General features: G+C 46.2%; 1 protein-coding gene across 1 annotated transcript in view; it reads left to right on the forward strand.

Moving 5' to 3' along the window:
- trpm6 (transient receptor potential cation channel, subfamily M, member 6) overlaps positions 1-19,922 on the forward strand; it is a 238,131-nt gene extending 218,209 nt beyond the window's left edge. The window contains exons 36-40 of the mRNA XM_070867525.1: positions 7,626-7,708; positions 10,846-11,051; positions 17,280-17,331; positions 19,633-19,739; positions 19,918-19,922. Of these exons, the coding sequence (XP_070723626.1) occupies positions 7,626-7,708; positions 10,846-11,051; positions 17,280-17,331; positions 19,633-19,739; positions 19,918-19,922 (453 nt within the window). The remainder of the gene's footprint in view (positions 1-7,625; positions 7,709-10,845; positions 11,052-17,279; positions 17,332-19,632; positions 19,740-19,917) is intronic.
- Positions 19,923-25,595: the final 5,673 nt, after the last annotated feature.

The raw sequence follows: 25,595 nt of genomic DNA on the forward strand, positions 1-25,595 counted from the left end.
CTCCAACCTGTGAAGCCTTCTTAAATACCTGTGCTTCCAAGGGATTATGGAATTCCTTGGGACTCCAGGCGAAGAGCCCTCTGGTGGCTGTACAGAGTAAATACAAGTCCACATATGTAACAGAGGGGAGGGTGGAAATTGGATGCAAAGTGACTGAAATGTTCTAGTTCAGGACGAGAGCAGGAAATGGCATCAATACAGTCATCAATGTACCGGAAAAAGAGGTGAGGGAGGGGACCCGAGTAGGACTGGAACAAAGAATGTTCCACATATCCCACGATAAGGCAGACATAGCTAGGACTCATGCGGGTTGTTCAACGTGAGAACAAGTTCATCCAGGCGGAGGAGGGTCATGGTGGATGGGGCCTGGTTCGGCCTCTGCTCGAGGAAAAAGCAGAGCACCCTCAGGCCATCCTGGTGGGGGGATAGATGTGTAGAGGGATTGGACATCCACGGTGAAAAGGAGACAGTTGGGGCCAGGAAACTGGAAACTGTTAAAGTGACAGTGGGTGTGGGAGGAGCGTGGACAAGGGGAGAAAAAATAGGAAGAGATAGGAAGAAATAAGTTCTGTGGGGTAAGAACAGGCGGAAACGATGGGTCTACTGGGACAGTCCTTTTTGTGGATCTTGGGAAGGAGGTAGACGCGGGCTCTGCGGGGTTGGTGGCTGTAGAGGGAAGATGTCCAGAGGAGATGAGGTTGACCTTTATTGCAAGGAGATTGAAGTATAAGAATAAGGAAGTCTTGCGGCAATTGCATAGGGCTTTGGCAAGGCCATACTTGGAGTACTGTATATTTTTGGTCTCATTGCCTATGGAAGTGTATAGTTGTGTTAGAGTGGCTGCAACAAAGATTCACTAGATTGATTCCTGGGTTGGGAGGGTTGTCCTATGAAGAGAGATTGAGTAGAATGGGCCTATATTCTCTGGAGTTTAGAAGAATGAGAGGTGATCTCATTAAAATGTATAACATTCTTAGATGGCTTGACAAGGTAGATGCGGGGAGGCTGTTTCCCCTGCCTGGAGAATCTAGAAGTAGGGCTCACAGTCTCAGAATAGGGGGTCGGCCATTTAGGACTGAGATGAGAAATTTCTTCACTCAGAGGGTTGTGAATCTTTGAATTCTCTACCCCAGAGGGCTATGGATGCTCAGTCGTTGAGAATATTCAAGACGGAGATTGCTAGATATTTTTATATTAAGGGAATCAAGGGATATGGGGATAGTGCGGGAAGGTGGAGTTGATGTAGAAGATCAGCCATGATCTTATTAAATGGCGGAGCAGGCTCGAGGGGCCAAATGACCTACTTCTGCTCCTATTTCATGTTATTATGCTGTTGCAACCCATTTTGGGATCTTGGAGGAGAATCCAACGCAACATGTTTCCGTTTGAATCATGTGACTGAAGGAAATAAAACACAATATTGTATCAATTTAGATAGGGACATCATTTATTTGATTGCAATTAGTTTTTAACTCTTTTTATATGTATAAGTGAATTAAGAGACCCATCTAAAACTAGTGAACATTTTTTTAATTTTGTCACGATGTGTAATAGCAACATTTGAGCTGGTAGAGCTTTACAGATAGCAATTAATTACTTGACTTTTAGGTCCTTGGAAAGCATCGAAGCACTGACCACACTCGACCAGCTCTGTTGGGCAAGCCACATTGTTCACATGCCTGACACAAGACTCCCAAAGCAAGCATTCTACTCGGAACTCCTACACGGCAAACGAGCCCCAGGTGGGCAGAGGAAATATTTCAAGGACACCCTCAAAGTCTCCTCGATAAAATGCAACATCCCGACACTTGGGAGTCCCTGGCCAAAGACCGCCCTAAGTGGAGGAAGTGCATCCGGGAGGGCGCTGAGCACCTCGAGTCTCGTCGCCGAGAGCATGCAGAAATCAAGCTCAGGTAGCGGAAGGACCGTGCGACAAACCAGACTCCCCACCCACCCTTTCCCTCAACGAGTGTCTGTCCCAACTGTGACAGAGACTGTAATTCCCGTATTGGACTGTTCGGTCACCTAAGAACTCACTTTTAGAGTGGAAGCAAGTCTTCCTCGATTTCGAGGGACTGCCTATGATGACTTGACTTTTACTTTTGAAAAGTAACATTTAAATCAATCTTGAAAGTCATTGAAATGGCCATGAAGATTAGGATCTGGTCATGATGATAGCCTGGAATTTACTATCATTTCGCCGTTGAAACTGACTGCAACTTCAGGATTTAGTGCATATGCAGTCTAAATCGGAAATCCTGACGTTGAGGTGTATCATTTGCTGCCTCTCCACAGGGGTTGCACTGTTCCCCACCACCACCCCCAGAGCTGACGATCAGTGTAATCTGTCAAGTCGTGGAAACTGACAAAAACTTTGGCTCTTCTGCAGTATCATCATCATCATTATCATAGGCAGTCCCTCGGAATCGAGGAAGACTTGCTTCCATTCTTAGAATGAGTCCTTAGGTGGCTGAACAGTCCAATACGAGAGCCACAGTCCCTGCCACAGGTGGGACAGATAGTCGTTGAGCGTAAGGGAGGGTGGAACAGGTTTGCCGTGCGTTCCTTCCGCTGCTTGCGCTTGTTTTCTGCATGCACTCATCGATGAGACTTGAGGTGCTCAGCGCCCTCCCGGATGTACTTCCTCCACTCTGGGTGATCTTTGGCCAGGGACTCCCAGGTGTCGGTAGGGATGCTGCACTTTATCAGGGAAGCTTTGAGGGTGTCCTTGTAATGTTTTCTCTGTCCACCTTTGGCTCGTTTGTCATGAAGTAGTTCCGTGTAGAGCGCTTGCTTTGGGAGTCTCGTGTCTGGCATGCAGCCAATGTGGCGTGCCCAGCGGAGCTGATCAAGTGTGGTCAGCACTTCAATGCTGGGGATGTTGGCCTGGTCAAGGACGCTAATGTTGGTGCGTCTGTTCTCCCAGGGGATTTGTAGGATCTTGCAAAGGCGTCGTTGATGGTATTTCTCCAGCGACTTGAGGTGTCTACTGTACATGGTCCATGTCTCTGAGCCATACAGGAGGGCGGGTATTACTACAGCCCTGTAGACCATGAGCTTGGTGGTAGATTTGAGGGCCTAGTCTTCGAACACTCTTTTCCTCAGGCGGCCGAAGGCTGCGCTGGCGCACTGGAGACAATGTTCAATCTCCTCATCAATGTCTGCTTTTGTTGATCAGAGGCTCCCGAGGTATGGGAAATGGTCCACGTTGTCGAGGGCCGCGCCGTGGATTTTGATGACTGGGGACAGTGCTGTGTAGCGAGGACAGGCTGGTGGAGGACCTTTGTCTTATGGATGTTTTGCGTGAGGCCCGTGCTTTCGTATGCCTCAGTAAATACGTCGACTATATTCTGGAGTTCAGCCTCTGAATGTGTGCAAACGCAGATGTCATCTGCATACTGTAGCTCGACAACAGAGGTTGGTGTGATCTTGGACCTGGCCTGGAGGCGTGGTAGGTTAAACAGCTTCCCACTGGTTCTGTAGTTTAGTTCCACTCCAGCCGGGAGCTTGTTGACTGTGAGGTGGAGTATGGCAGCGAGGAAGATTGAGAAGAGGGTTGGAGCGATAACGCAGCCCTGTTTGACCCCGGCCTGGATGTGGATTGGGTCTGTAATGGATCTTCTGCAGTAATACCACTGTTAAATATTTCATTGAAAGTTAGACCCTTTAGGATTAGGAGTCACTGGGGTTTTAACAGCATATTAACTGCTAAACAAAGGTTATAGCACTGAAAAACCCATTTTAATTTTGTGGAGTGTCAAATTTATCCATTCTAATAAAAATAAAATTTTTCAAAGAACTTAAAAAATGTAACATTTTTGTTAAAGTTTGTTCATCTTTATTTTAGGTTTGCCTTTTCCCCATGTGATAGCCCCAATCTTTGTTTTGCTCTCTCTAACATTTTTAAAAGTTAGATTCAAAGGGCCCGAACTTGGTCATTGAGCCACCCAATACCGCCCACAGCCCCCGAGGTAGCCCCCCAAAATATTTTTGGCAAAATTCCTCATGTACCACCCATCTGCTGCCCAGGTCCCGTGCAGCAGGAGTTTCTTCGGGGAAGTACCACCGGCGCAACTTCCTACTGCCCGTCCATGCTAGAGGCTCCAAAAATGTGATTTTGATGGTGTAGGATCCTCTAAGATGCTGTTCCCGCCCGCCAGAAGGACTGCTAGGAAAAAAATGGTCTGAGATGGCTGTAAATCGGGCGGCAGGTACAGTCGCGCAGAGTGCTCCAGTGCTGCACATTCCAGGTAACGTACATATGCTGCACCATTATCACACCCTCAGAATGAGTTCACAGATGGAAATTAAACTGCACAGAAAGATTTCACAGATGTAAATGAAAAGTGCTCCGTTGAAGGGCAGGTGTGGTATAGGAAGCGGAAATGGGCTACGAGAAACAGTCAGGCTTGATGGAGATGTGCTATAACGGTTTTTACAACATTGCAGGCACAACAGATTTATTGAGACAATGTGAGTGTTCAGATGGTATGAGCTTATGTCAACATATATAGGCAATAATGAAATCATGTAAGGTTCTGTCAGAGGATGTGGACCTGAGAACAACATGAGCTCAGGTATAGAATACGGGAATATATATGTAATGGACTGCAATGTCACTGAAAAACATGTCATATCAGGGCTGGGGCTCGGCGATGTTGCACCTAAGAAAATGTGGGCTGAAGTACAAGCGTTAATGTGTGGCTTTCAAGTTGTGCAACCATCATTCAGTGGCAGCCTTCCTGCATTGGTCATCCTTACTTGTCATTCGAGAGAGCCTGATGACAGGACCCATTAAAGAGTCGCAACATATGTGGATGCCATTGCTCAGAGATCAGTACACCTGAAGGAGATTTGTCTGTTTCTCAGCACGTACCCCAGATGATATAAAAGTTAAACACTGACCAAGAGTTAGAGAACAATGTGTCTGTATTGAATAGTGCAGCACGGCAAGTGATAGAACATGCAAACAAGTGAATCAAAAAGTGTACATTATTTCCAAAACCAGTCAACCATGTGAAACAATAGCAACAACTTAATGAAGACTGAACAACATCACCAGCACCAACACCCAACCCTCTATCAACTACCACCACCTCTCTTTCCCCCCCCGTCGATGTGAGGCCCATAGTCCTCTTCGTGGCTCCACGGCTTCACCACGGCGACACGCACCCATGCCCCTCACTGCCTCTGCTCCATGATGTTGTGCAGGAGGGCAGCCGGAGCGCTGCTGCCGTGTTCGCTTGGAGAGAATGTAAGGGGTGAGATGGAAGCCGCTGGCAACTCCGGCTCCTCAGGATCTGTCGGCCTCGCTGGTGTGTCATCGGAGGGTTGCATAAAATGGCTCGAAAGCATTGATTGGCGCATGGCCTCTACAGATTCGGTGTTTCGCTCTACCGCACTGGCAGAATGCTCCTCCGCAAAGGTGGCGATGCTGGCAGCTATCCCAGCCATGGCCTGCAGCAGATCTCGACCTATCTCGACACTCGTCCTCGACAACTGGACCCTTTCCTGGATTGCTGCCACCTGTGCTGCATTATCATCGGCTTGTTGCATCATCGTGGGTGGTTGCGGCTTGGTGGCTTTTCCGGCCCGGCTTCTGCGCCTCCCAACACTTGTTCCCGCGTCGTCCGATTCGAACCCCAAAAAGTCGGACTCCAATACCGATGTTGGCCGAACAGGTGGCACACATGTCAGGAGGCTGGAGTCCTCCTCCTGCAACTCCTCGACCTCAAGTGGTACAAACACTGGGCCTTCTCCCTCCTCTTCCATCTGGTGTTTGTGACTCTGGGTGGCAGAGGTGGATGCAGTGGATATGGGTGATCTAGGGGGTGGGGGGGAGATAGAGGAAGGAGCTGGTGTATTGGGCTGCTGATGGCATTGAGGTGGAAGGCATTGGTGTTTGACACTGCCTTTGTGTGTCAGAGGTGGATGGGTTGCATTAATTGGTGCTGTCCGAATCAACATCTGGAAGTAGAGGACCACATTTAAGTGTATAGTGAGAGGGGCGGGGGGGGTGGGGGGGGGGAAGGGTTGGTCATGCTGACATGTACCGTCACATTTCACATTCTTACTTCAAGGACTTCAATCGCTACATGAGCACACCGCTAATGGGTGACACACAGTGCAGTGACAAGCATTTGACATAACATTACATGACCTTGCGTGACATGAGTGTGACACAGACCGGAGATTTGGATATGCTTACCATGCTCTAGCACGGGATCTGCATCACCCTGTGTGGTGGTATGGTGGTGGTCACCCACCATAGCCAAGGCACGCTCCTCTAGGCTAGTCACCTCGATGACCTTTGGTGAGCCCCCTCCCATACCACTCTGCTTTGATGCGTTGGATGCTCTTCTTCTGCAGAAATAAAAGTTGCAGCCTTTACCCATTTGCATATGCAACACACACACACACAATGGACACAGAACCTTTTGGAGTAGTACGGGAGTGCAATAATATATGTTTACTTACCCTTGCTGACGCAACAATATCGTCCCATCGTTTCCTGAATTGGTCTCCATCCCACACAATGTTGCCCACTGAGGACACTGCCTCCACAATTTCCCGCCAAATGATTCTATATTGGGGTGGTGCAGGCTTGCCACAACCATCCCGGGTGAGGGTCTTTATATTGGCGCTCTACCTCACATACAATTTCCTCCAGCTCCTCCTCAGTAAACCAGGGAGCTCTGGGCCATCCTCCATTAGACTTCTTGGAAGCTTTTTTTGGATTCATGACAGCTTTCTTAGATGGATGGCTGATGATGATCTCGTTTTTCTCTCTCCAAATCTGACCCCTCTGCAACTGGCAGGTGCAAGTGAGCAGTGAGCTTTTATGCGCATGCACAGCTGTGCCATCAGCCCCAATCAGGGAAAAGTTATGTCATCGCCCACAGAAACTACAAAAAAATCTAAATCTCGTGCATGTGCGGTGCATGGCCTCCGATGTTTGCTGAGTCGAGAGGCCTGCACCCACCGCCCACTGCTGCTGCCACCCGCTCCCGCCCAGCGACTCCTGCTGCCTGCAGCTGCCACTGCCACTGTCAGAACTGCGACTAAACTCCCACCCGACTAGCCCCAGCAGCAGCGGGTGGCAAAAACTCATGGGGACCGCCGAGCAACGTGCGGGCCTTAGCCCCCACCAAGTACGCGGCCAAAGGAACTTACCCACCTCCTTGTTTGCTACCTGTGAGAATTTCTGTGTTTTGATTGGCTGCTTGTCGACATCACAGCAGCTCGTGTTAGGGATTCCCCATTAACTTGTGTTGATTTCAATTACGCGTCGGAAAACCCGAACTTCGCATCACAGAGATTGCAAGATCTTTGTGCGAAGCTTACTTCGGGAGCAGCTGCAACTGCAAATTACGGGCCAATATTAACTGACGAATTTACAAGGGTAAGTTTCCTCTGTACTCTGTGAGCAGTACAATGATAATCACATTCTTTGTAAACATATTTACAGTTTTGTTATACATAAATAAATCTTTTGAACATTTTCCTCAACAATTTCCGTGAACAGATTAATCAAAAGAAATTGCTAAAATATTATATAATCCATAGAGAGATTCATTTTGGTCTCTTCTCTAGCAATAATTATCTGTCTCATTGGTTTCTTTCAGGAAATTCAACAGCAAAGGGCTGCACAAAAACTCATTTACACTTTCAATCAAGTGAAGCCACAAACTATTCCTTACACTCCAAGGTAAGAAGCTTGATTTAACAGATAATTAACACAAATATGGACAAATATCTGTGCAGTATCAAAATTATCACACCATTGAGTGGATTCACTAGCCCTCGCTCCGAATTGACATTGAGCACCTGGCAAGTTCAGTCCAGAAATGGCAATCGGAGTATTAGATATATCAAAAGACCCTTATCTGCATTTTAAATTTAGGTAGCAGCTGTGGCTCAGTAATCATAAGGTTGTGAGTTCAAGTCCCACTCCCGAGACTTGAGGGCATAATCTAGGCTGACATTCCATTGCTGCACTGAGGGAGTGCTGCACTGTCGAACGTACTATCTTTCAGATGTAAAAGATCCCAAGGCATTATTCGAAGAAGAACAGGGGCGTTTCTCCTGGTATCCTGGCTAACACCAAAAACAGATAATCTGCTCATTTATTTTATTGCTGTTTATGGGAGCTTGCTGTGTGAAAATTGCTGCTGTGTTTCCTACATTACAGCAGTGACTACACTTCAAAAGTACTTCATTGGCTGTAAAGCACTTTGGGTATTCCTGAGGTCATGAAAGGCACTATATAAATACCAGTCTTTCTTTATTTTAAATGGGCCAACAGTCTGACTTGGGGCTACTCCTACCACACAGTAGGCCCCGAGGAACATTGCTGCAACCATTGTGACAGCGAGAACAGAACGTTCCGTCACTGCCCACCATTTTCAGAGTGCTCCTGCCCCGGTTTTACCGAGTTTGAAGCCTGAGGATTCACCCCCATCTAGCTCCGGGAGCTCTGCTTGTTTTTGTGTCACTGCTGGTTTTGCAGAATATCCCCGGCCTCCAAAATACAAACTGAGCTGAATTTCCCAGCAGCAGGAGCTCCACATAACACAACAGAACCACTGCTACCTGAACTTGGTGAAATTCCTCATGTAACAAGGAGATTAGCTCTTATTGGCCCGAATTAACAACTAATTTATAAAATTACAGGTACAAAATGGTGATTGTCTTAAATAGAAAGAATGAACAAAGCAATGTGCCTTTAAATAGCATTCCTGTGGATAATTCCAAACAAGCTTTAAATGGGAATTTCAAAGTATTTTCTGCTTTAACATAGTGCTTATTAAATTGTAGATTTTCCAATTTGTGATGTAGTGACAAGAGTGGTTCGTAATTACTTTTTCACAAATTGCTGTGCTAGGCATTAAAATACTGTTCTATACTTTTCAGTTAGAAAGAGCATCTTTGTATTCACAGCATCAAAAACTAGGGAAGTTATCAATACATTTTCTGATAGAATGTTTTTGGTACATCTGGAGCATTATATTCATGATGACAAATTGCATCACCTATCCATGCTCCAGAACAGGAAATGCCATGTCTGTTCCCTCTGACCTGAAAGTATTTGTATGATTGACAGATGCATGTAATTAGTTTAAAACAGCAAATCAATAAAGAATTCAACAACAACAACAACTTGCATTTATATAGCACCTCTAATGTAGTAAAATGTCCCAATGTGCTTCACAGGAACTTTATGAAACAAAATTTGACACTGAGCCACATAAGGTGATATTCGGGCTAGTAACTAAAAGCTTGGTCAAAGAGGTAGATTTTAAGAAGCGCCTTAAAGGAGGAGAGAGGGGCGGAGAGGTTTAGGGAGGGAATTCCAGAGCTTAGGGCCTAGGCAGCTGAAAGCACGTCTGCCAATGATGGAGCGATGAAAATCGGGGATGTACAAGAGGAGTGCAGATATATTAAAGGGTTGTAGGGTTGAAGCAGGTTACAGACTTGTTTGTAAGCCCTGAAGTTTCTTGTAGTTTGTTACTGATTGACCTTCCTGAAACAAAGAGTTGGAAAATGTTGAAACATTTAGATCCTTCTGGAAAAATGTCATCAGGAATAAATACTGCCGGCATGGCAAATGGTTTTGACTAAACCTCTCTGGTCGAACACTAAAACAGTCTTGTGAATAGGGCTAAAGGGCCAGTTTAAAGATACCTAGGGGGAGAAATTCAGGAGCGCCCCATTTGGGGTGTTAACTTTTAAAAGTAGAAAAAATTAGCGCCAGGCACTAATCTTTCTCTACTTAAAAAAAGTTTTGGTTAGCGCTCCAGGAAGCAAGTGGAGCGCTAAATCAGGCGCTCCACTTCCTTCCTGGAGCACAAAAGGCAGCAGGCAGGGCGGTAAGTTGGACAGTGCAGCACAATGGGTCGTGGAGTGCTGCCACATTGAAAGGCTCCTTCCTTCCCTTAAAGGGAAGGGCCATCGCTGTGGGCTCTGCAAAAGAAAAAAAAGTTTGGGTCCGGGGTGCTACTGGGGCGGTGCACACGGCGATGATGTCACAATCTTCAGGGCGAAGGAGATCACGCCATATCGCCACAAACCTCCCGCCGAATATGGCAGGAGTTGATGTTATCGCTGTGCCTGGTTAGTACTTGGTTAGTGTCCCATTATCATCCCCCAGAGGTCTATGGAGGCCAATTTCTAGGCTCTAATTTATTGAAAGAGAGGTCTAGTCAACAGAAGTGGAATTTGCATTCTGTTTATCTATAACGAATATCATTTCATAAATTTGTAAATAAACTTTAACTAACATAAATCAATACCTTCTTTATATCAATTCCTGCTGTTGATAAATTTACCAAAAATGTAATCATGAGTACAAAATTAGATATCTCTCTGTAAATAGGCCGTTTTCTTTTCAGTTTGCCCTGTGTGAAGGTGCTGACATACTAGGATATAAGTTAATAGATACCAGCAGCCCTTTGGAACCTCAACCAAGTGACCATTATCTTTAAGCCTTAATGGTGAACTTCAAGGCCATCACAGTTAAGCCCGTACTGTGCTCAGTTGACTTCCACGTATATACATTTTCCAGCATTGATCTTTCGATAGAGATAAGGAGTGAGAATCCTGGCCTATTTTCCTCCTCCCTAGCCAAGTGATGCTGAGGCCACATACTCGAACCTTATTGTCACTCTATCTGAGATCAGCTAACTTTGCAAAAATAGGCACTGAATCTGGGGTCTCCCAGGTCTGTATGACTCAATAACACACTAGTAAGGGCATTTATCAACCTTCAGGAAGCCTCTAAATGATCCCTTGAGAAAAGGCACAGGCTTTTGCTTTAATAGAAATATAATTTTTTTCTTTTATAAGGTTTTTGGAAGTTTTTCTGGTGTACTGCCATTCTGCCGATCAATGGCTGACAATGGAGAAATACATGAATGGCCAGTTCAGAAAGTACAACAACAACAATGGAGATGAGCTAATCCCAACAAATTTTCTGGAAGAGACCATGCTAGCTTTTTCCCACTGGTCGTATGAGTACACGCGAGGAGAACTCCTTGTGCTGGATTTGCAAGGTTAGTGTGTGGACTTCGGGCTGAAAATCACAATGGCTTGTGTTTTTCGATATTTTGGTTTGGACCCTTTCTCCTAAGGCCTTGTTGCATTTCACCTGCTGGAGTGAGTAAGGAGCACTAAGTTACTAACCCATTCTGGAGCTGACCAATTGCAATTTTAATCTGCTCAACTGACCAGGCGATGTGGAAACTTGCCTAAAGTCACTAGGGTACTTTTTTGCACGTGGATGTTGGATCCCAGTGATGTCGTTATTAACTGACTGCAATTTTAACTCAATGGCCTGAGTGAGAAGCTGCGATGGGTTTCAGCAGTGCAGTGGATCATGGCCACAAGATGCCCAGAAATGGAAGTTTTTTTTTTACCTTTCCTTGTGGGGCCAGAAGGAGATGCTGCTTCATCAAAGAGTGGGGACATTTGCTGTTAATTCCACAGTATTCAGCTTCATTCACAACTCCTTCAATAATGAAGCAGCTCATGCCAGCCTTCAGCAGGACCCGAGACAACATACATGCTTGGTCTGAAATAAGTGGCAGGCAATGACCATCTCCAACACAAAGAAGGCCAACTATCTCCCTTTGACCTTCAGTTGCACTCACATTGCTGAGTTCCTCAGCAACAAGATCCTGGGGATCAGTGCCGACCAGAAACTGAGACTGGCTGACGAGGGGGTAGGATTCAGTAGTGAGGGAATAGAGTTTGTGGACAATAGAGGAAATTGCAGCTCATCCAGGACTGGATGTCAAATAAACAGTTGACAACACAGAAGCAGTGGAGTGGTCAAGAGAGGTGGTGGAGTGGTAGAGCTGGGTTACATCAGCGTACATGTGGAACCTAATGCTATGTCTTCAGCTGATGTTGTTGAGAGGCAGCGTATATATATATATGGAATAGGAGGGGGCCAAGGATAGATCCTTCGGGTATTCCAGGGCTAATGTTGCAATGGTGGAATAAGAAGCCATTGTTGGAGATTCGCTGGCTACGATTGGATAGGTAAAAGTGGAACCAAGCGAGGACCGTTCCATGCAGCTGAACAATGGAGGAGAGGTGTTGGAGGAGGATGGGGTGGTCAACCATGCCAAATACTATAGAGAGGTCAAGAATGATGAGAAGGGGTAGTATATTTATGCACCAGATATGGTCAAATCTCCCCCTAACATCTATGATGCAACCATATTAATGTTTGACATAAAAATATTGTGCATGTCAGGATGTGCTTGCTGCAGATGAGTAAACCTATCCACGACCTTGTAAGAATTAACATTGGTGCACTCCATATCAACCATGCTGGTCCTTGCTCTGATCCTCAGCCATTATCACCAGGATTCTGAGTCTTTCTATTGAAATGAAGGGTCTTGTGGATAGTTCATGTAGTGTTGAATCTGTGTGCCTCTTCCTGCCAGGCATGGATTGCCTTTTGTCATGGGTGCCCTGGAGTAGCAAACCGGGCAGCTCTTCATGCACCCACTTCATGCTACAGTTTGTACCCTAAACTTTTGGAAAGGCTGAAACATGTATTTAGAATTTTTGTCCTAAATGTGGCAATTTCCTTTGAATTGGCCGCAACCATTTAAATTTGTCAGCAGTGATTTTCCCTCCTCCTGCCCCAGCAAGTTCCCAGTACCAATCCTGATTTGGCTGTGATTCTGGTGTCTTTATTATAATTAACAGAGCCTGGAGGTGCTGTTTGGATCTTCCAATTGGAAATCCCACTGCACCAGCTGCCTGCCTGATCCATGCACAGACCTGTAAATCAACCTCATGAATGCTTCGGATGGGAGTGAAAGATGAACATGTTATAAGAAGATGCTTTGTGGCATATATATTCGGGTTACCTACTGGTATGGGAGAGTGTTGGGTAACCTTGTCAGCCTTCTTCAGCTCTGCCACCTGCTTTTGAATTTTCAGCCAGGTCCTCTGGGTGTTGCTGATAGCATTCTCCCTGTCGGCTATATTCTGCCATGCTTGTTGGACACCTCTCTTCTGCAGAGGGTAGTGTTATGTCTGAATGAAGAGTCTGACTGGATACTGTGAGCTCAAAGTAAAGTGTGACCTTAGTCTTTTATTGCAGGTCTCCAAAGTGCCTCTCCAGCCTGTGAGGCCTCCTTAAGTACCTGTGCTCCCAAGGGATTGTGGGATCCCTTGGGACTCCAGGGGATGAGCCATCTGGTGGCTGTACAAGGTATATACAAGCTTACATATACAACAACACCCCCCGCCCCCGCAAAGTCAACAGTGTAACTATTTGCAAGGTGAGTCGGATCTGGAGCCTTTCCTTCCCTGGTTGATCGTCTCGGTGCAAATGCTGGTTTTGGTGAATCGATTGTTGTGCCCTCACTGGGCTGCTGTGCAGCTGGCCTTGCTGGGCTGCCTGGTGCGGTGAGTCCTGCTGGGCTGCTGCGGGTGATGGGTTCTGCTTCGTGGCCAACCGCGGTGTCGGTTGCCACTGGTGTGTATGTTGGGGGCTCAAAGAAGGTTGGGTCCAAAGTGGGTTGCTCAGGGTAGTCCGTGAATCTGAGTTTGATTTGGTCCAAGTGTTTCCGATGAATGTGTCTATTTGAGAGTTTGACCCGAAACACCCTGCTCCCCTCTTTGCCACAATGGTGACGGGAAGCCACTTGGGACCTTGTCCATAATTTAATACAAATACAGGATAATTGATTTCAATTTCACGTGACACATTTGCGCTATCGTGATATGGACTTTGTTGAAGCCGTCTTCTCTCTACCTGTTCATGTTGATCAGGGTGAACTAACGAGAGCCTTGTCTTAAGTACCCTTTTCATGAGCAGTTCAGCAGGTGGAATCCCAGAGAGTGAGTGGGGTCTCGTGCAGTAGCTAAGCAACACTCGGGATAGGCGAGTCTGCAGTGAGCCTTCCATTACCCTCTTCAAGCCCTGCTTGATAGTTTGCACTGCTCTCTCTGCCTGACCATTGGATGCTGGTTTGAATGTGGCAGATGTAACATATTTGATCCCGTTACGGGTCATGAACTCTTTGAATTTGGCACTGGTAAAACATGGCCAGTTGTCACTCACAAGGACATCAGGTAGTCCGTGCGTGGCAAACGTGGCCCGCAGGCTTTCAGTAGTGGCAGCGGACTTGCTTGCCGACATTATCTCACATTCAATCCATTTGGAGTACGCATCTACAACCACAAGGAACATTTTACCCAAAAACGGGCCTGCATAGTCGACATGGACCCTGGACCACGGTTTGGAGGGCCAAGACCATAAACTTAGTGGCGCCTCCCTGGATGCATTGCTTAACTGCGAGCATATGTTACATTTATGTATGCAGGACTCTAAGTCCGCATCGATACTGGGCCACCACACGTGGGATCTGGCTATTGCTTTCATCATTACGATGCCTGGGTGGGTACTGTGGAGGTCATTGAGGAAGGTGTCTCTGCCCTTCTTGGGGACCACTACCCGATTGCCCCACAGAAGGCAATCTGCCTGTATAGACATTTCATCTTTGCGTCGCTGGTACGGCTTTATCTCTTCCTGCATTTCCACTGGGATACTGGACCAGCTCCCGTGAAGCACACAATTTTTTACTAGGGACAGTAAGGGGTCCTGGCTCATCCAGGTTCTAATCTGTCAGGCTGTGATGGGTGATTGCTCACTTCCGAATGCTTCCATAACCATGACTAAATCTGCGGGCTGCGCCATTTCCACCCCCGTGGTGGGTAATGGCAGACTACTGAGAGCATCGGCACAGTTTTCTGTGCCTGGCCTGTGGCGGATGGCGTAGTTGTATGGAGACAACGTGAGCGCCCATCTTTGGATGCGGGCCAATGCATTAGTATTTATCCCCTTACTCTCGGAAAACAGAGATATTAGTGGCTTATGGTCAGTTTCCAATTCAAATTTTAGCCGAAACAGATATTGATGCATTTTCTTTACCCCATAGACATACGCTAACGCTTCTTTTTCAATCATGCTGTAGGCTCTCTCAGCCTTAGACAGACTTCTGGATGCATAAGCAACCGGTTGCAATTTCCCAGAATCATTAGCTTGTTGCAATACATGCCCGACGCTGTACGATGACTCATCACATGCTAGTACCAAAAGCTAACATAGATCATACAACACAAACAACTTGTTTGAGCATAACAATTTTCTAGCTTTTACGAAGGAACTTTATTGGCTTTTACCCCATACCCATTCGTCACCTTTACACAGTAAGACATGCAGTGGTTCAAACAGTGTGCTGAGACCCGGTAAGAAGTTACCAAAATAGTTCAGGAATCCTAGAAACGACTGCAGCTCCGTCACGTTCTGTGGCCTCGGTGCGTTCTCTATTGCCTCCGTATTCGAATCGGTGGGTCTGATTCCGTCCGCCGCAATTCTTCTCCCCAGGAACTCCACTTCAGGCGCCAGGAAAACGCACTTCGAGCATTTTAACCTGAGCCCGACACAGTTGAGTCGATTTAAAAACCTCCTCCAGGTTCTGCAGATGCTCGACTGTGTCCCGAGATGTTGTCCTGGAAGACCACCGTGCGCGGGACCGACTTCAGGAAGCTTTCCATGTTTCTCTGGAATATCGCTGCGGCTGATCGAATTCCAAATGGACATCTGTTATAATTGAAGAGACCTTTGTGCGTGTTGATGCAGGTGAGGCCCTTCGATGATTCCTCCAGCTCCTGTGTCATGTAGGCCGAGGTCAAGTCCAGCTTCGTGAATGTCTTTCCTCCCGCCAGCGTAGCAAAAAGGTCATTAGCCTTTGGTAGTGGGTATTGATCCCGCAGGGAGAAACGATTGATAGTTACTTTGTAATCGCCACAGATTCTGACGTTGCCGTCTCCCTTGAGGACTGGAATAATCGGACTGGCCCACGCGTTGAATTTGATCGGCGAAATGATACCCTCTCTTTGCAGCCAGTCTAGCTCGATCTCTACCCTTTTTGTCATCATGTATGGTACTGCTCTCGCCTTGTGATGGATGGGTCGCGCCCCTGGAATTGTGTGGATCTGCACTTTGGATCTGCTCCTTGGCACTTCCCGATTCCTTGAACAGTGAAGGGAACTTGTTTAAGACCTGGGCACACGAAGTGTCATCAGTGGACGTTGTCCCAGTTCCAACATATCTTTCAAAGCCAGCTCCTGCGAGCAGCATGGGACCATCACCCGGTCCCACCCAGAGTGGTAGCTTGTGCACCGCTCCATCGTAGGAGACCTTTACAGTAGCACTGCCGATTTTGGGAATCAGTTCCTTTGTGTAAGTTCTCAGTTTCGTGCGAATGGAAGTCAAGACTGGCCTTGAGACCTTGCTGCAGCACAATTTTTCGAAAGTCTTTTTGCTCATAATGGACTGGCTCGCGCCCGTGTCCAGCTCCATTGACACTGGGACTCCATTTAATTCAACCTTCGGGTGAACGTCTCCAACCCGAAATTCTTTTATGAAAATACCTGGTGGTCTTGGAGGAACGTAGGATTCCAGTTGGATGCCTTCATTTGCAGTCCAGCGTACAGGAACATATCTTCCAGGTATGTATTCGTATTCTGGGATCACGTGGGTTGGACCACCAATGAACATCTAGTATGCTCATTGATAATAATGGGAGCTCCATTTGTATGAGCTCCCATTACTATCAATGAGAATACCCCCAAAAAACAAGAAACACAACACAATAAATAAAAAAATACATCACATAGTTAAAATTAATTAAAATTGAATGTAATTAAATGTTTTAGAAAAAAAAACATTTAAATTTTTTAAAATGTGTTTTATTAGGGTTAAAATTAAACTTGCCTTAATGGACAGTGTTTTTAATATAAAAATGAGTGATTAAATTTAATTTTTCTTGATTTAAAACTCTTATGCTGGTAAAAGTAGGCTATACCTCTGCCTTTACCAGTCGGAAGAGTTTGAAGGACATTCGCTGGGCAAGAGTTGGGCAAATAGCCCAATCTTTGCCCCGCGGATGTCCTTCCTGTGGGGATGTGTGCGATCTGTCAAAAGGAATTTTGACAGAGGACAAAAGCCGGTTCTCGGCACAAGCACATCACACGCCGAGAACTGGCATTTGCCTCTTCGTACACACCCAGAGAGGCCGCAATATTTGGGCCCATTATTCAAATGCAATGAGGTAGAAATTACTGTGAGGGTGCCTTTTCTTCACAGTTGCGTATTATCAGGGATTCCTGCACTAACAAAGTCCAAAGTTTTATTACTTTTAAACATATATTTGGTAAACATGATCAACAATGTTTTTTTTCTTCTCAAGGTGTTGGAGAAAATCTTACAGATCCATCTGTTATTAAAGCTGAAGAGAAAACGTAAGTTACATTCGTGTGTGTTTTGATTCAGCACCTTCTTCCAGTTTTGTCTTGGGAAAGATTTCCAATCTCAGCGAAGGACCTATGTGTAAAATGGTTGAGCTTTCACAAAGCAGTAATATGGGAAAATCTATTTAAAATCACACAGTACAGATGAAACAATGAAAGAAACGCAGCTCAGATGTCTGCTCCTGGAGAGGTCAGTGGATACATTGAGGAATGTGCAGCTGAAGCAGGCATGGATGGGGCTGCAGCTTTTCGTGCTTATCCAAGTTCCTGCCCCCAATGACTAAAGATGTGCCAGAAAGTGGGCGAAACCAGTCACCAAAACACCAATGTGACTCCCACTGACACCGAGCAGCGGTCAACTTACAGAAAATACCTAAAGGAGCACAAAATTAGGTTGAAGAGCACACAAATCTTGCACTGTCATCAACAGGACACATGGGGCAAAAAGCACTAGCCATGTTAAATTTAGTTGCACCTTATTTCAGGTGTATGCAGAGAGTTTTCTTCTGCTGATGTAGAATAAGTTATAATCAGATCAAAGAATTGGCATTCATGGCGCTTGAATTAGTGCAGTGGCCAATGTTGTTAAAGGTGTACTTCATTGTGCACATGTGGAGAAGACTGTGGGAACTCCAACCAAGCTTTTCCATAGGGAAATTGCACAGTCACAGACTGTGATTGAAAAAGGTGACCAAGGACTAAGTCTTGGATTTTTGAAAACCCTATTAGAGCGTCAACTACAGACATCACAGACAATTACAAACGTACCCAGACGTGGACACATTTAACATTGACAACTCCATATGGGATGTGGACAGGTGAAAGGACATGTTGATATTTTCATTTTGAAGTTCCATAAGAGCCCTCCTGATCTCTTGCCATAACTTTGATAGGACACTGGCGGCATCACCATAGACTTCAGCCATTTGCATTATTTCTCTGGGGATTACGTTGATCTCCTACTGAAATTATAGCGAGAGACCGGGAGAAGCGTCTCAGAATTTCAGGGTTTTTATTTTTAGTTTCTGGTGAGTTGGAAGATGGTTCGAAATGCAGGGCTGGTCCAGCAGGCTATTGGAGGATCACCAGGTGCAGCTCGAAACAAATTTGTAGAAAACAGTTGTAGTAAAGCATCTCTCTGATCATTGTCCACAGATCTAGGGGGAGCAATTGACCTCTTATACTACTGAAATGGCATCCACGATGCATGCACACACTTCCGATAGGAAGTGCAATGGATGCCTTATTTGTGAAGGGATTTGCATGCACGCACCTAGCGACTGTCGGCAGCAGGCACATCATGACCTCAACCAGTGTGTAATGCAACAGTGCTACGTGTGTGAGGGCGAGGTGAAGCATATAAATGTTAGGTATGAGTCCTGATTGATAGAGATTGTGAGTGATGGGGGTGTGCTGAATTGAACAGTGGCTGAGGCTAGTGGTGCAGTTGATTGGATATGGCATTTGAAGATGCATTCACTGACCTTGACCACGCGTGTGAGATCATTAAACTTCTTTCTGCACTGCATCCATGTTCTTGGAGCTATACTCTTGGCATTGACCTCCTCTGCTATCTCTTGCTACTGGTTCCTGAGCAAGTGCCTGGAGGGCCCCCTACTCCCTGAGGATATAAGACATCTCTCCTCCGTTCCATCTCTTCAACCAAGACTTCCAGTGCAGCGACCAAAAACCTTGGTGACTGCTCTCTCCCATAATCAGTCATTGTTGATTGTTGTACAGCACACTATTCCCAATGATTCCCAATGATCTCAGAACTCCAGCAGCCACAATTCACCTCCACTTTAAGAGGTGCAGGCTAGCTTTAAGTAGTGCTAGGCACTCATGATATTAAACCCCCTGCTGATGTGTGCAGCCAATAAACAGAAATCATTCTAATGCATAGGCAGCACAAAATTTGTGTCATGCCTTCATTTCAATCAACTGGTGCAGGTTAGAAACATAGAAACATAGAAAATAGGTGCAGGAGTAGGCCATTCGGCCCTTCGAGCCTGCACCACCATTCAATAAGATCATGGCTGATCATTCACCTCCGTACCCCTTTCCTGCTTTCTCTCCATACCCCTTGATCGCTTTAGCTGTAAGGGCCATATCTAACTCCCTCTTGAATATATCCAATGAACTGGCATCAACAACTCTCTGCGGTTGTTAATTGCACATCACGACTCCTGCGCCGGTTTTTGTGAGTTATCCAATTTAACCCCCGAATGTTTTTTCTTTGTCTGATTTCCATCTCTCCCACCCACCTCCCCAATTTAACTCTGTGATATTTAGGTCACAGGAAATGGTGTTTGGACCAGCAAACCTTGGAGAAGAAGCAATCAGAAACTTCACTGTAAAACATCACTGTAACACCTGCTGCACAAAACTGAAACTACCAGGTAAGATTATAGTCGGGCATTTCACATTTGCAAATCCACATGGGGAAGAGGATGGGTCCATAAAGGTACTTCTTCTTGCTGCTTTAATAGCAAGAATTAGATGTATGTATACTTGCTCCATAGAAACATTGGGGTCGGGTTTCGGCCTGAGTTGCTCCTATTTTTTTGGAGCAACTAGTTTAGAATGGAGCATCTTAGAAATTGCAATTCTCGGCATTTAGTTTGCTCCAGTTCTAGTGAGTTAGAACAGTTTCATTGTAGAACAGATTTTTTTCCAAAAGGGGGCGTGTCCATTCACTTACGCCTGTTTTGCAAGTATAGGCAGCGAAAAATTACTCCAAACTAACTGAGAATGTAGTAAGTGTAGATTTTTGTACGCTTAGAAAAACCTTGCCTACACTTATAAATCAGGCGTAGGGAACGAGAGATGGGGGAAGGCTTACAAGCATTAAACACTTCACTTTTACAAATAAAGAGACATCATCAATAATAAATGATAAATAAATCAATAAATCAATCTAAAAAAATAAAAAAAAATAATAAAAAATCAATCAATAAATAAAAAATTACATTTCTACTCACCAACTGCAACACCAAGAGCCCTCTGTCAGTGTCTCTCTCTCTCACTCTCGGTCTCTGTCAGTATCTCTCTGTCTCTGTCTCTCTGTGTTTCTGACAGCGAGGGGTGGGGGGGAAGGGGGGGGGAAGAGAGAGAGAGAGAGAGAGAGAGAGAGGGGGGGAGGGGGTGGGTGGGGGAGAGGGGGTGTTGGGGGAGAGAGAAGGGAGAGAGAGGAGAGGTGCAGGGGAGAGGAGGGAGAGAGAGGAGGGGTGCGAGGGAGCGAGAGGGAGAGGGGGAGGGGGAGAGGTGAGAGGGAGGGGGCAGGGGGAGAGGAAGGGGGAGGTGGACTGAACTGGGGGTCTGAACGGGGGGGGAGAAGGAGGCTGAACGGGGGTGGGGGGAGGGGGGGGCTGAACGGGCACCTCCGCCGTCGCCGGTTCCAAGGACGAATTCGGGGCCTTCAGGCGTGGCCCGCCCCGAGCAAGAGGCCAGGCGGGCGGGCCCCGCCGACGAGGTAAGATGCGTCAGGCCACTTGGCTCGGGATAGGGGCGACGTCCCTTCGGCCTGGGATAGGGTCGTCGCCCCGGACACCGGGAGCTACGGCGCACGTGCACAGCTGCTGGCACTGTTTTTGGCGCAGGGCTGTAGCTCCACCCCCAGCAGCTGCGGCTGCGCTGCACCGACCTGGAAATGGGCCTACAACTATCGGAGAACCACGAGGTAAGTATTCGGCGCAATTTTTGTTCTACAAATTAGGCGGGCCTCTCTGATGCACTCCATTCTAGCGGGCGTCTGAAAATTGAGCCCGTAGAAACATAGAAAATAGGTGCAGGAGTAAGCCATTCGGCCCTTCGAGCCTGCACCACCATTCAATAAGATCATGGCTGATCATTCACCTCAGTACCCCTTTCCTGCTTTCTCTCCTTAGCCCTTGATCCCTTGAGCAGTAAGGGCCATATCTAACTCCCTCTTGAATATATCCAACGAACTGGCATCAACAACTCTCTGCAGTAGAGAATTCCACAGGTTAACAACTCTCTGAGTGAAGAAGTTTCTTCTCATCGCGGTCCTAAATGGCCTACCCCTTATCCTTAGACTGTGTCCCCTGGTTCTGGACTTCCCCAACATCGGGAACAGTCTTCCTGCATCTAACCTGTCCCGTTCCATCAGAATTTTATATGTTTCTATGAGATCCCCTCTCATCCTTCTAAACTCCAGTGACTACAGGCCCAGTCCATCCAGTCTCTCCTCATATCCTGCCATCCCGGGAATCAGTCTGTCTGCACTCCCTCAAGAGCAAGAACGTCCTTCCTCAGATTAGGAGACCAAAACTGAACACAATATTCCAGGTGACGCCTCACCAAGGCCCTGTACAACTGTAGTAAGACCTCCCTGCTTCTATACTCAAATCCCGTAGCTATGAAGGCCAACATTCCATTTGCCTTCTTCACCACCTGCTGTACCTGCATGCCAACTTTCAATGACTAATGTACCATGACACCCAGGTCTCGTTGCACCTCCCCTTTTCCTAATCTGCCGCCATTCAAATAATATTCTGCCTTTGTGTTTTTGCCACCAAAGTGGATAACCTCACATTTGTCCACATTATACTGCATCTGCCATGCATTTGCCCATTCACGTAACCTGTCCAAGTCACCCTGCAGCCTCTTAGCTCACACTGCCACTCAGCTTAGTGTCATCTGCAAACTTGGAGATATTACACTCAATTCCTTCATCTAAATCATTGATGTATATTGTAAATAGCTGGGGTCCCAGCACTGAGCCCTGCGGCACCCCACTCGTCGCTGCCTGCCATTCTGAAAAGGACCCGTTTATCCCGACTCTCTGCTTCCTGTCTGCTAACCAGTTCTCTATCCACGTCAATACATTACCTCCAATACAATGTGCTTTAATTTTGCACACTAATCTCTTATGTGGGACCTTGTCAAAAGCCTTTTGAAAGTCCAAATACATCACATCCACTGGTTCTCCTTTGTCCACTCTACTCGTTACATCCTCAAAAAATTCTAGAAGATTTGTCAAGCTTGATTTCCCTTTCATAAATCCATGCTGACTGGGACCGATCCTGTCACTGCTTTCCAAATGCGCTGCTATTTCATCTTTAATAATTGATTCCAACATTTTCCCCACTACTGATATCAGGTTAACTGGTCTTTAATTCCCCGTTTTCTCTCTCCCTCCTTTCTTAAAAAGTGGTGTTACATTAGCTACCCTCCAGTCCATAGGAACTGATCCAGAGCCCCCTAGTCCCCTAGTATTTCCAGAAGGTTATTTGTGTCTTCCTTAGTTAAGACAGAACCAAAGTATTTGTTCAATTGGTCTGCCATTTCTTTGTTCCCCATTATAATTCACCTGATTCTGACTGTAAGGGACCTACGTTTGTTTTCACTAATCTTTTTCTCTTCACATATCTATCGAAGCTTTTGCAGTCAGTTTTTATGTTCCCAGCAAGCTTCCTCTCATACTCTATTTTGCCCCTCCTAATTAAACCCTTTGTCCTCCTCTGCTGAATTCTAAATTTCTCCCAGTCCTCAGATTTGCTGCTTTTTCTGGCCTCTTCCTTGGATTTAACACTATCCTTAATTTCCCTTGTTAGCCACAGTTGAACTACCTTCTCCGTTTTATTTTTATTCCAGACAGGGATGTACAATTGTTGAAGTTCATTCATGTGATCTTTAAATGTTTGCCATTGCCTATCCACCGTCAACCCTTTAAGTATCATTCGCCAGTCTATTCTAGCCAATTCACATCTCATACCATCGAAGTTACCTTTCCTTAAGTTCGGGACCCTAGACTCTGAATTAACTGTGTCACTCTCCATCTTAATAAAGAATTCTATCATATTATGTTCACTCTTCTCCAAGGGGCCTCGCACAACAAGATTGATAATTAGTCCTTTCTCATTACACATCACCCAGTCTAGGATGGCCAGCCCTCCAGTTGGTTCCTCGACATATTGGTCTAGAAAACCATCCCGAATTGCTAGGATGGTTAGCCCAATCTATATGTAGTTTAAAGTCGCCTATGATAACTGCTGTAACTTTATTGCATGCATCCCTAATTTCTTGTTTGATGCTGTCCCCAACCTCACTACTGTTTGGTGGTCTGTACACAACTCCCACTAGAGTTTTCTGCCCTTTGGTATTCTGCAGCTCTACCCATACAGATTCCACATCATCCAAGCTAATGTCATGCACTCCCTCCCTGACTAATCTATCAGAGAACAAGCAATCAATAAAACAGGCATCTGCAGTATGCATTCTAAAATTCACTATTAAATATTTAATGTGTCACATTCATGTCTTATATTTCTAGTTCTTTACTGCCAACTGCCCCATCCTACTCTCTCGCCGACCTTCCCTCCCAGCACGCCTGCTTTCGGCTAAACTTGCCAATCTCCTCCCTGCCCAACTCACCCCTCCCAGTGCTGAACCTGTGGTCTCTGGCAGCAGACTAGCTATCATCACCCCTCTACACATCTCCCTCCAGAATGTCCATTTACTTGTGAACAAGGCCCTTGCCATCCATGAGCTTATTGTGGATGATTGCATCGACATCAAGGCCTTGATAGAAACCTGACTGGGGGTGATGACACCTTCCCCCTAAATGAAACCACCCTACCTGGCTATACCTTCCACCACTTGCTCCTCCCACACCATCGCGTTGGCAGTCTGGCTCTTATCATCAAATCACACCTTGGTCTGTTCCCCTACTCCTCTGGCACTTTCTCCTCCTTTGAGCATTTCACCTTGTTCCATCCCTCTCACCTCTCATTTTGACTCTACCCCCCACCCACTTATCATAAAAATATTCTCACCGCGATATCTTCACTCCTTTCCTCCCTCTGCACTGAGCGACTTCTCATCCTCGGTGATTTCAATCTCCATCTCAATTTATCATGCTCTCTCTCCTCGGAGTTCACTGCCCCCCTATCCTCTCTTCATTTATTCCTCCATGTGAACTCCCCATCCCCTTCGACCTTGCCATCTCACATGACCTTTCTACTCCCATCGTAACAATCACAGATAAGGCCACCTCTGTCCACTTGCTTGTATTATTCTCCACCCTCATCCCCCTTCCCTCTCCCAACCCTACTTCCTCTATGTCTGCCCCTGGAAAAAACTCTCTCCTAATTCACTTACAACTGCACTTTCAAAATCCCAACTGTCTAGCCTTTGGCCCTCCATTCACTATGACATTTCTACAACTATCGATCTGCTGAAGTACACACTCACCACCACCTTTGATGCCCTAGTCCCTATTAAAACCATTACTCTCTTACCGTGGCTGTTTCCCCTGTTTCAGCCCTCATTTCCGCTCCCTGAAGTCCAAGGGACGCAGGCTCAAACTGATATGGCGGAAAACTGGTTTAGCCATTCACCGCTAGATCTGACTCGACCACATAAAGCACTATTGGGTCCTACTCTCCTCTGCCAAGACTACTCACTATTCCAGGATCATTCTGGAATGGAAAGGTAATACCCAGCTTCTTTTTTCTACTGCAAACCGTCTTCTTAAACCCCCTTCTCCTCTCTCCTCCACCCTCACCTCCAACAAGAGCGAGAAACTCATGGCTCTCTTTGTCTCTAAGATTGAGACCATCCGATCAGCTGCCTCTGCCACTTCACTCCCTTCCCCTAGCTACCTGACCAATCTTATTCTAAAGATCCCCCCTGCCCTAGCCCTGAACTCGCATCTTTCTCCAGTTTCTCTCCGATCTTTCCTCATGCCCTCTTCGAGCTCATCTTGTCCATGAGACATACTTCCTGCTCCCTTGAGCATTTCCACTAAACTGCTGATCATGCAACTTCCTTTCCTGGCTCCCATGTTATTGTCAGTTTCTTCTCAGGTACTGTCCCCCTCTCCTTTAAATCTCCCTCGCCTGAAAAAAACAACCCTTGACCCCTCTAAAATTGCAAACTGCCATTCCATCTCCAACCTCCTTTAGCTCCAAAGTCCTTGAATGTGTTGTCGCCTCCCAAATCTGTGCCCACTGCACTCGCCTGCTTCTATTCTTATCGCTGTAATCGTAGCCAGAGAGTCACCTGCAATGGCTTCTCTTCCCATACCCATACATTTACCTCTGGTGCCCCCTGAGGATCTACACTTGGCCCCCTCCTATTTCTCATTTACATGCTGCCCCTTGGGGAGATCTTCTGAAAATACACTTCAGTTTCCACATGTACACTGACAACACTCATCTCTAACTCACCACTGCTTCTCTCAACTCTCCACTGTCTAAATTGTCAGACATCCAGTACTGGTTGAGCATAAA

Source organism: Pristiophorus japonicus, chromosome 1 (assembly GCF_044704955.1).
Source record: "Pristiophorus japonicus isolate sPriJap1 chromosome 1, sPriJap1.hap1, whole genome shotgun sequence".
Classification (NCBI taxonomy): domain Eukaryota; kingdom Metazoa; phylum Chordata; class Chondrichthyes; family Pristiophoridae; genus Pristiophorus; species Pristiophorus japonicus.